The sequence below is a fragment of the Aquarana catesbeiana genome, linkage group LG10, assembly GCF_042186555.1.
Source record: "Aquarana catesbeiana isolate 2022-GZ linkage group LG10, ASM4218655v1, whole genome shotgun sequence".
NCBI classification, from domain to species: Eukaryota; Metazoa; Chordata; class Amphibia; order Anura; family Ranidae; genus Aquarana; species Aquarana catesbeiana.
Genome location: NC_133333.1, coordinates 127,423,923 through 127,435,926, shown reverse-complemented (window position 1 = coordinate 127,435,926; position 12,004 = coordinate 127,423,923). Strand labels below are relative to the sequence as shown.

The window sequence follows — 12,004 nt, the reverse complement described above, 5'->3', positions numbered from 1 at the left end:
CCTAAATTGATTGTAGTACAGGACTGCAGTTACAGTATTTTTTTATTATATTTTACAATAAGATGGCAGTAAAGAAAACTTTGCTATTCTCTGTGTTAAGACATGAGACGTAGCTACCGATAAGAGAATGCTGCACATGTTATGAGAATTCAATTTAATTAGAGAACAGGCTGCATGAAAGTCTTGACAGAAGTTCTAAATCCCATTCTATAGAATAGTAGTTAGACTTTAATTGCTAAATATGTGCTAAAGGTCAGATTATGTTCAACATATTTAAAAATTGGCATATTAAAGTATACCACACATATGAATGTTGCAGCCTGCTGCCGCTGTGTGGGCGTCCATCTCTCATCACCAGGTTCTCTTGCATATCATATTTATAAAAAGCACAGTGGGCATGGGAAGTAGTACATGTGGGATATGATTTCATGTCACTCAGAAAGGATTGAGCGAGAGAGAGCAACTGACAGCTGCAGTAATCGGAGACTTCACAAATCTAAAGGCTAGTTAACACTCTTTGAAAACAAATCACGGTAGTGGGTGCAAAGCACAAGGCATAAAACTAATAGCTTTTTATCTATAATTTATACAAGAAAGTGTTGAGAAGCAGTTCAGTTCAGGAGGTTATATTAGTAGTGCAGAAATTTATTAGTTCTTTAAATACACTGGAGAAAAGATAAATTAGATTTGTTGCACAGTAATTGGATTTGGCAGCTGTGGAGAACACAGCATGCATGTCAAGGTGGTGTGCCATAGGCGTAGAGCATTGGTCGTCAACTTAAATTCTAGAGGGCCTCAAGTGTGGTCCCCGACACCTCCAGAGTCCCACACAATAGCAGTGCATTTTCGTACCTCGGCGCCCATATTGGTCCTGCCTTATTTTTTTTTTAAGCATATTGCAATGTACATTGAAGAAGTTGCAGCACAATAACCCCAATCCTGGTGTCAGGGGATGCAGCAATAACCCCCTCTCAGGTGCCAGTGATTGCAGTAATAACCCTCTACATTGGTGGCAGTGGACTCCATAATTACTAGCATTGGTGCTAGTGGATGGCAGTAATAACCCCCAGCATTGGTATCAATGGATGCAATAAAAAGCCCCAGCACTAGTGTCGGTGAACTTAATATCAACCCGCTACATTGGTGTCAGTGGACACAGTAATAATCTCCTGCATTGGTGTCAGTAAACACAATATTCCCCCAGCATCATTTTCAGTGGATGCAATAATATCCCCCCAGCATTGGTGTCAGTGGATGCATTAAAACCTAGCATTGGTGTCAGTGAAGCAATAACCCCCCCAGCATTGATATCAATGGATGCAATAAACCCCTGCACTAGTGTAGTTGAATGCTATAATTGCCCCCCTCCCCAGCATTGGTGTCAGTGAAGGCAATAATAACTCCTGGCATCAGTGTCAGGTGATGCAATAATAACCCCATGCGTTGGTATCAGTGGACGCCATAATATCCCCCAAAATTGGTGTCCATGAGTGCAATAATGATTCTCAACATTGGTGTTAGTGAAAGCAATAATAACTGCCAGTACTGGTGTTAGTAGTCTCACCAATAGCCCCCAGCATTGTTGTCAGTGGATGCAGTAATAGCCCCCAGCATTGTTGTCAGTGGATGCAGTAATAGCCCCCAGCAATGGTGTCAGTGGATGCAGTAATAGCCCCCAGCAATGGTGTCAGTGGATGCAGTAATAGCCCCCCAGCAATGGTGTCAGTGGATGCAGTAATAGCCCCCCAGCAATGGTGTCAGTGGATGCAGTAATAGCCCCCCAGCAATGGTGTCAGTGGATGCAGTAATAGCCCCCAGCAAACAAACCACTAAACGCCATTTTTAAACCCAGTGTGCATGAGCCCATATTTGTGTATTACATGTGCCCTCTGCTTTGAATGTCCAGGTCCATAAGACCAATAAGTTTCAATCCTTTTTTTTTTCTCCCCTGCAAGGTCATTTTTCCAGCCCAAACCAGGAGGGGCTGTAAAGAAAGAAGGAGGAAAAACAGAAGATCATGGTTCTCAAAAAGGGAAATGTTCTACCAGTAAAAAGTAAGCATTTACTTTCATTGCAACTGAAAAAGTATTTCATTTTAAAATATTGGTACCTTTTTTTTCCTTTTATATGTGTTAAGTCAGTGTCTGTTTGTTTTTTTTTTTTTTTTTTTTTTTTTTTTTTTTTATTGTTCCGTATTTTATGCACAACCACCATACCATTTAACTGATTAGGCAAACCATAATTATGGTCACAACAGCCTCACCACTTTTTTGCATGGAATCTCTCCATGTGTTCGATGATTACAGGGTTCCAAAGTACAAAGCTAACTTACACATAGAGAGTACCAACAGCATGCTTCTTTTGATATACATATACTGTATTTATTTCAATAATGTTGCTGGCTTATTATTATAGGGGAGGGAAGGGTTCAACCCCCGGCTAGATTTTTATTGCTGTCTGTGTTTCTTTAGGGATGGTTTTTGCATTTCTGTCCTGGAGACGCAACATGAAGTGAGAGGAAATCTCTAGTGAGGGGTTTTTCCCTCCTGGGAAGTTTTCAACAGAAAAGTCCCATTAAAAAGATTTTCCCCCACTTTTTCTGATGACAACTTGAAAATTTTGGCAATGATCTTTGGGACATATACAGAGGGTGTATGTCTGTCTACCTAGTGGTGTCACAGCAATAAAAACTTGACAGGGGTCTAACCCTTCTATACTCTATTCAAAATCTAAAAAAAAATAAATAAACTTTAATTGAATACTTTGAGATTTTGTAAGATATGTATTTTCTATCTGAAATTGGAACTATTTTTTTACAATTAGGGACAGTAATTGCCGTTTTCTTTTCTTTTTTTTTTTTTTTTTTCCTTTTAGCATTCACACCTTACACAAAGATAATACCACCTTACCTTACCACAAAGATAATATAAAAATGTTTAACGTTCTTTGTAAGGCACGATGCCTTACAAAGAACGTTAAACATTTTTATATTATCTTTGTCCAATGGAAGGAACTTTATAGTGTCCTTACCCCAATCACACAGATAATTTAGGGCTAGTAACAGAATTTAGCATTGTAGAGGAAAGTGGCGCATGCAGTGGAAATTTACACTAATATTGGAAAAAATTCAGACTTCACAGACTTCATGCAGTGAGAGTTTTGTGCGAATGGAACTAGGAAGGAAGGCAGAGCTGTAAGGAAAAAATGCTAGGCCACCATTGCATCCCAATTTGTCCCCGAGGTCAGGGTTTCCAGAATGTATAGTTTTCCAATGCTAGTACGTACTGCACTAAAAGTAAAAAAGTAAACCGTTATTTTTACTTAACTGATAGGTAAGCTTAGTATAGATAGTGTTATAATAATCTACTCTAGCAAAAATGAATGCTATGGTTGCTGCCTGAACTGAATTTCATCTGACCAAAAGCAACAGAGCATGCATGGCAAGCTAATGTTGCCCTGCTGATGAGGTCCAAATGTGAAGGCTTAAGATGCCACCACGGGCACCAGGATTTTTTCTGCTATGAACAAAACACCCTGTAGCAGCATAACACCTGCTATTTCATCCTAACAAGGAAGCATCTTATTGGTACACTTTTTAGGATATTGGTTTCAATTGCAAATGTGTCATGTACAGAATATGTAAACATGGTTGGTTTGATTACTGAAGAGTCTGTATGTTTTGCAGTGCCAGTGAACATCCATTAAAAGAGAGAAATGGTACAGCCCCGACTGATGATTCCGCATCTCCTGTAAAACGTATTCCAAAGAAGACTGTACGGATATTAGACAGTGATGATGAAGAAGCTATGGATGTTGAAACCACAAAAAAGGAAAAAGATGGTTCTGAAGCGGCTCAAAAAGCAAAGGTAAATCCAAAAGCTATATGGTTGGAGTTACTTTGACTAGCAGCCATTGGAAGTGTTTACTCTTTATATACTGTTAGTCAATCATTCAATGTATAACATTAAAAAAAAAACGCAAAACACAATTAGTTCAAAGAAAACTGTTGGCTTAGCTATCAGTGACCCAATTGTTTTCTCAATGATGATTGTATGTGGCCAAATGTACCACAAGGTGGTGCAATTTCATTTTCTATTGTACAATGCTCTTAACGGTCTATATTAATTATTGTTAAACAGGTCTTTAGAATCAGATTTAGAAGCTTGGGGTTAGCATTTTCTGTAGTACTGCTTTAAAACAAATCTAAATGCCTAAGCACAATTTTTGTTAGCAAAACCGTACATATCATCACAACTACTTGGTGCATTCAGGTGGATTATACCGTGTTTTTTTTATTTTTCAGGACAAATTGGGCTTTCATTTGGTGGTAAATGGTAATGGATATTGCCTTGATTTTTTTTTTTATTTTTTGGGCCCAAAATAGTAAAAAAAAAAAAAAAAAACGCTTTTTCTAAATTTAGTTGTAAAAACAATTCTCTCCCTGCCAGGCAAGAGAGATGCAATGCATCTCTCCCCTCCATTCACAGAGAGAAAAACACGGCAGGTGGGCTTCACAGTGATGGATCACTGTCATAGCCAATCGGAGGCTATAGCCACGATCAGGTGACCCGATCGTTTGTACAGGGCCGGGGCTACCGCTGAGACCCCAGTCTTTGTGCTAGAAGCGCACTGTACGGCGTGCTCCCAGCACAAAGACAGATACGCATATGTGTGGCCCCACGGAAAAAAAGCCCAGTGCAGTGAGGCCGCTAATATGTGTTACGTTGGTGTGAAGGGGTTAACTATCATGTATTGAACAAATTACTTTGTGTTGTCTTTTTTATAGGCTAACTGCCTGATTTGAACCCACTTATGTATTGGGAATATTGTAGATTTGATGCCGAGCATAGCCTGATACTTGAGTATTTTGATTATTTGTTTTGCTATTCACAGTTAGCAGTGTAGATTTTTTTTTTTGTCAGCAAAATAGCATGATGATGACCCTGGTGTTACTATGGGGCTGTGTGACAGTTCCTTTCACAGATCTTAATAGATACTTATTTTGAACTAGGAATGTTGCTTAAGGCCCCTTTCACACTGGAGCGGTTTTCAGGCGGTATTGCGCTAAAAATACCGCCTGAAAACCGCCCCTAAACAGCCTCCGCTGTTTGTTCAGTGTGAAAGCCCGAGGGCTTTCACACTGAAGCGGTGCGCTCGCAGGACGGTAAAAAAAAGTCCTGCGAGCCGCTTCTTTGGAGCGGGGAAGGAGCGGTGTATTCACCGCTCCTAAACCGCTCCTGCCCATTGAAATCAATGGGACAGCGCGGCTTTACCGCGGTAATACTGCGGCTCTAGCCGTGCTGTACGAGCAGATTTAACCCTTTTTCGGCCGCCAGCGGGGGTTAAAACCGAACCGCTAGCGGCCGAATACCGCTGCAAGAACGACGGTACAGCACCGCCCCAGTGTGAAAGGGGCCTAAAGGAAGCCTGTAATGTGTAGCCAGCAAAGTAATTATCATACTATCGTACCATAAGGGGTCTTATATCTTGGCAGCTGCACCTGCCTCTTCAGATTGCTTCTGGGACCACCTGATGAAACAACTTTAAGCCATGGAGTGCACTGTAGGAGCGTCTCTCTAGCTCTGTGCAAATAACATTCAAGGATGAGCTCACGTTTCTGAATATGTTACATGTTCCACCCATATTTAGGGTGTAACATGTTCAGTATCTGATTACCCCCCCCTTGTAACAGTGAGGTGGGGATAGTCTTCTCCCCACACTGGCTGTCACAATTCAAAGGGAGCGCAGCAATGCCGGGCTCTGCCCACATGGCCGCTTCATTGATCCACAGAAGCCTGTGCATCAAAGAATTAAAAGTACCCGACAGCCTTTGTGGAAGTTGGCGTGCTCTGAGCACTCAAGGTAGTTCATTGAGTAACTGCCAGCTCGTATTAGTGGTACGGGCAGATCGCTACACAGACAGTCCGCAGGACCGTGGCATTACACCCACAACCTGCTGACCACAGTTGCAATGCTTTACAGGCTCCTAACCCCAAAAAAGGAAAATACATTTTTTTTTTTTACCTGAAATAAAGATGAAATTCTACTTTCATATAGTTGGTATTTCAAATAGGAAGATAAGTAGCACTGTGGATATGGCAACTTGTGGTGCCCACTATACTGCATCGGCTTTACTGGCTATGAATATGTTACGAGTTATCTTTTTATCTAAGTCTTTAAGAAAGATAGATATGTGCCTGTGTATGTAGGGGCTGCTGAGGCCCCAGTGGGTGGGACGAAACATGTCAGAGGGCGTGGCTTGTAGAGTGATGTAAGGCTTAGGCCATCTCACATGTTAACAACATAGACTGGACTGGGAGAGTGGCATTTTTTTCTAAGCAAACATTAAACCAAATATACAGTTTTCATTTTTACTAGTAGCTGTACAGTGGCTCTTGCTGTACAAGTTGGGTATTGAAAACCCCCTAGGGTTATAAATTTTTTCTCTAATGAAGTTCACCAAGGAATCATGGCTTCATTTTAATATTCATGTGGCTATGTCCAACTTTCATGTCTTGTTTTCCAGTCCGTATCACAGGGAGCTACAATCCATCTCATTGTACACAAGCATTAACACATTTGAAAATACCCCAAGTATGTCATTTACACTCTGCTTTTCACTGGCTGTTGTTCATCTGTAACCACTTGTTAGAGCAGGTGCTGTTCCGAGCTCTGATATTGCAAGTCTTGTGGAGGAAAAGATTACCATGTCTCTTTATAACTCTGAAATCTGGGCTTATGCCAGGAGGTTCTTGCAGAGTATCACTGGCTGTTCCTGGGCTCTTAGCCAAAATAAAAAACCTAAACCTATTATTCAACATTTTCTTTGATGTAACTTCATGTGTATAGTATGTATGGACAGTATACATCCTCTGTAGAAGAAGCAAAAAGTTCCCTGGACAAACTACTTCTTTACTTTGTATGAAATGTATTTGTGGGCTTGGATGCCGATCCCTGAGTGTCACACAAGTGCATGAGATTATTAGAGGTCATCAGTTCATGACCTCTCCCTTGTAGGACTAGAAGTGTTCATGTACAGACTTTGCAGAGTGTAAATCAGCAGCAGTGATTTCAAAATGTGTGGCTTAAAATAACCAACATGAACTGTTCATTGACGATTCTGATTAACAGGACATGTGTTCAAATGAATGGCACATAAGCTTTTTTAAAAACCTTTTGTTGCTGAACTGCTCATTGTTGTCTTTTATAAATCTGCTTTCTGCAAGGGACTGGAAGCAGATGTTCACCCTGAAAATAAACTTTCCTCCTCTCTAACCCCCCTCATCCATTCTAGGCAAATTGATGTGCAGCACACCCACTCCCTCTTGGGATATTCACATCACATTTCCCAGGAGGCATAGTCTTCCATTCATAAAAGTAGCAAGGGGGCAAGCCTAACAACACATCATTGGGAGGTGACTGCCTGAACATCTAAGAAGAAAATGGCAGTGCGGGACATGAGCGATGGCAGAAGAGAAGTGGTTTTCAGCAGGAGAGTGCTAGATTTGCTGGGTGGGTGAGCATCTGATTGAGGACAACCCAGAATCGGGTATACAGGGTTTAAAAAAGTAAATGGGGGCAGAGTGAAGATCCTCTTTAAGATGTATGACCAACCAAAATTTGTTTTCTTTATAGTACAGGATACAGGCCTTCAATCCTAACAGATGGGTTATGTGTTGCACCTTCAGGTGAATGGACACTGGCAAAACCACTCAAAGCTTTAGACACTCCCTTCTAAAACCCCTCCCACCATGTTATCAGTTTTTCCCAGATGGTTGCATCTCTGTATGAGAGATGATAGGTTAGAAATTTCTTCTATAAAGATTTTAGCTAATTGCACCAAGACACTGCTGCAGAGGGTGTCAGTTCTCTGGATCCGTGCCTCTTGGTTTTATACTGCAGGGACTGTACCTTACGTCAAGCTAGGAGCAGGGCTGGCCTAAAAACTGCAACTGCAGTGTATCTGGTGTATCCGATTCATTAGGGAACATTGTGTATTGCTACTGGGTGCTTTACAGGTCCAAGGCAGTGGGAGCCAAGTCCTTGAAGATTCTGCCGCCTCCTCTGGCCTGACTAAAGTGTTTGAAGATGATTTGAATGTCCTGTGGTACCACCTCCCATGGGTTGGAAGTGGGCACCAGCCTCTAAAAACTGCATCATGCAGCTCTACTCAGGTGGTTGGGGACTTTGTCCTCCTCCTTTTTTCCAGGTGCCTAACAGAGATTGGACTCAAATCCCAGGGCAGATCTTGTTTCACTGTTGTGGCAGTGCGCTACCGCCTTTTTAAAACACAGTGCACATGCATGGGCACCATCTTTTGACTCCCATAAATGTTCAGAACCCCCTATCAAAAATTTAGGACTCCTCCCCCAACCCCCCCCCCCCCCCCCCCCCCAACTCCTGACTTGGGAGAAGCGTCATCTGAGACGCCACGTTCTTCTTGTTTGAGCAAAGAAGAATTCTCCTCACTAATGTTTTCTCTGAGAAATGACGTGCGCACATGAACATAATGGATACATCAATACATATGTCAGCTTGGCAGCACATGAGCAGTAGCTAATGTTGATAAAATAGTATAAATACCTATATGTACACATGTCAGAAACAGCATTTGGCAATAAGATGAATGATGTCAATCTTGAGCATGATTAATTGTAAATATAGTACAAGATATTTCCTATTAGCAGGCATTGGTACACCATATGCAACAGAGCTGCTGTAAAAACAGAGGAAGATACACATTAATAATTACATAGTACTCTGACTTTTGAATGTATAAAAAGTATATATGGGCCAGTGAATAGGTAATGAGCCAGACTTGACTGAGCACCCCATGGAAACGTTACAACACATTTCACATGTGTAGGGATGATTGCAAATTAGGACTGAAACAACTACTCGATTAATCGATTATGAAATGAATCGATTATTATTTTCATATTTAGTTTTTTTTAACCCCATTATTTTACTGAACGTCTTAGACCTGGTTCACATCTATGTGGTTTTTGGTGCTTTTTGCAGAAACGCACTACAATTCATTTACATGGGACACATTCACATCAATGCTTTTTCAGCCGCTGCGTATTTGGAAAGGGCCAAGGACTTTTTTTTTTAAGGCAAAACGGTGCTTTTTTTTGGTTCAATATACTTCAGTGGAGAAGCTGCAGAAAAGCATGTAATTCTTTTTTGCAGCAATTTTGTGTTTTTTAATCTGCCCAACAACAAATTGGCCAAAAAAATGCAAAAACGCAGATCGCAGCAAAATCACGTGTGCAAAAATCAAAACACACAGAAAAAAGCACTGCAGAAACAGATCAAAAGCAAACTGCATAGGTGTGCCCCAAGCCTTATGCTGGCCACACGGATCCATTTTCAGACGAGAATATTCAGATGAAAAATCTTTGTACATTCCCTGAATGAAAGAATGTTTGAAATTTTCACTTGTTTTTTAACATTGTTTTTAAAAGGAATGTAATTTCTGAACGAAAACCACTTACACTGTCTGAAAATTCCTTTGACCAAGAAGTTTTCAATTATTTCCAAATTTTCCCGTCACTGTGGTTGAAAATGAACATTGATTTGACCCCACTAACGATTAGAAAATCGAACGAACGCTCTTAAAATGACTTTTTCTCGAATCGTCTTCCAGGGCAGCATCTGAGAGATAGGCTCCTCCTCCCTGAAACAGGAAACACATTAGTCCACCTTTATAAATTTCACAGTCTTACCTGCGTGCCTCAGTTGTTTGTGTTTCCTCCGGACCCACAGGAGCTGCAAAAAAAACGGGCCTGCGGGCCTTGGGAGGGCGAGCAGGGGCAGCATATTTGAGCAGTATTGCTCTGCCTAAGATTTCACCCCTACAGAGGGGTCTGCAATCATCCCCCCAAGCTGCAATAATGCACTGACATTTCCCCCATGCCGCTGCTCAAGGGACCTGCCGCAGTTTTTCACCAGGGAACTCTATGTGCAAATTCTGGAAACATACGCCCAGACATGAAGAGCGTACAGCGGTGTGGGTGCATGGATTCCTCACCCCCTGATTACTGCCGCTGCCTCGCCGACGGGTAGGTGCCTCACGGCTTATTTTTTGTTCCTCTCCTACCCCCGTGATGTCCGCACCTGCCGCCCGCTTGATCGCCGGTGTTTCCGCCGCGATTGGCGTCCATTACTCACCGCAGAACAAGCCTCTCCTCATGGAGGCTCGTGGGGTGTACCAAGATGGCGCCGGAGACACTTCCGGGTTAGCGGCCATTTTCCTGGAGCCTGCTTCCAGGGATTCAGAATGGGCTACGGTTACATCACTTCCGGGGGCGGGAATTTAAAAAAAAAAAAAAAAAGGATTTTTAACAATAGCAAATATATCTATATAAAGGCATACTGCAGCAGAGTCCCCCTCCATATTGGACCCAGAAGGGAGGATACCAATTGCAGCGGCATGTGCAGGTATATCCACCAACCTGCACGGGGTCAGCTGGGGGCGGGGCCGGAGCTTAAGTAGAAAGCAGTTAAAAAGGCCCCTCTAAGCAGAGGATTCTGGTGGCTGACCATGTCTGACGCTTCTCCACCCTGCCCTGCAGATCCCGCAAGCCAGGACAGCTCCAAGGTAAGCCAGAATACTCCAGAGTCACCTCTGTCTTAACCTTACTGTAAAACTGCCTACTTACAGGCAGCCTTTACCCGCCTACCTCACTGGGACCTTTTTTGCGCTTGATTTCAGGCAAAGACCCCTGAGGAAAGGGAAGTGGAAAGCAACAAAACATGTGCTTCGTGCAGCCACCGTTTTTTCCCCAGAATGGGAAAAAACCCCTATATCAAAAATGTATAGACAAAGTGGTGGCCAAAGAATCGCAAGAGTATCTGAAAGATCTGCTCAGCTCTTTCAAGAAAGAAATACAGAGCACCATGGCGCTTCTTTGCTCAGCTATTAAAAAGTTAGAAGCGCCATCCAGCGTCAGTCAGACCAATACCCGTCTACCACCGGATATGCGTTCCTTCAGGTAACAGGGAACAGACAGAACAAGAAGAGGATTCGGATGAATCCGAATCGGAGAATGAACTTTGCTCAGACTCCAAGGAAGATGCGGTTTCAGAGGGCAACTTTATTTCTATCAGAGGATACGAATAGCCTTCTAAAAGCCATAGTGGACACGCTAGGTATTAAAGAACATAAATCTGCAGAACTCACAATATATGACAAGGTGTATAAAGAGCTGCAACCCAGGAAGCCTAGAACATTCCCAGTACACCAAACTCTTAAAGATATCTTTAAAAAAAGAGTGGGAAGACCCAGAGAAAAAAACTCTTCATACCAGCCATAGTCAAACACAGATCCGTTTGCAGAGACAGACACCAAAACCTGGGCTAAATGCCCCAAAGTGGATGCTTCTCTGGCAAAAGTCACAAATAAATCTGATTTGGCCTTTGATGACGCGGGTACCTTAAACGACCCCATGGAAATCCGGCAATAGCTTCCACCTGCACAGCCCAGACTTTATCAACCTGGCTAACCCAGCTTCAAGAACCTCTGGAGAGTGACACACCTACGGAACATCCTTCCATGGGAGACATTTATGGCGACAGTAGACCTACAGGATGCCTACCTACATGTCCCCATAAAGGAGGGTTATCAAAAATTCCTGAGGTTCGCAGTACAAGGGCCAGCAACTACGCTGCACCCACAATACACAGCTCTCCTTTTCGGCATCTCCTCTGCACCAAAAATCTTCTCAAAGATAATGGCAGAAGCGTTAAAAGGTCTAAGACAACAAGGTATTGGCATAATACCATATTTGGACAATTTACTGTTCTTTGCGGACTCTGCAGAGGCCCTAGAGAACAACCTGTGCACAAGTATGTCCTATCTGCAAAAGGGGGGATGGATAATAAATGCAGAAAAGTCACAGATGACCCCAAGCCATATGAATGGTATATTTGGGCTATATACTGGACTCCAGACTAACGAAAACCTTCCTAACGGAAGAAAAGAACGAAAAAAATCACACAG

General features: G+C 42.4%; 1 protein-coding gene across 3 annotated transcripts in view; it reads left to right on the top strand.

The window, feature by feature from the left end:
- The window catches only part of LIG1 (DNA ligase 1), a 217,760-nt gene that overhangs the window by 41,565 nt on the left and 164,191 nt on the right, over nucleotides 1-12,004 (top strand). For all 3 annotated transcript variants that reach the window (XM_073602588.1, XM_073602587.1, XM_073602589.1), the window contains 2 exons: nucleotides 1,956-2,054; nucleotides 3,686-3,866. In XM_073602588.1, coding sequence (XP_073458689.1) covers nucleotides 1,956-2,054; nucleotides 3,686-3,866 — 280 coding nt within the window. The remainder of the gene's footprint in view (nucleotides 1-1,955; nucleotides 2,055-3,685; nucleotides 3,867-12,004) is intronic.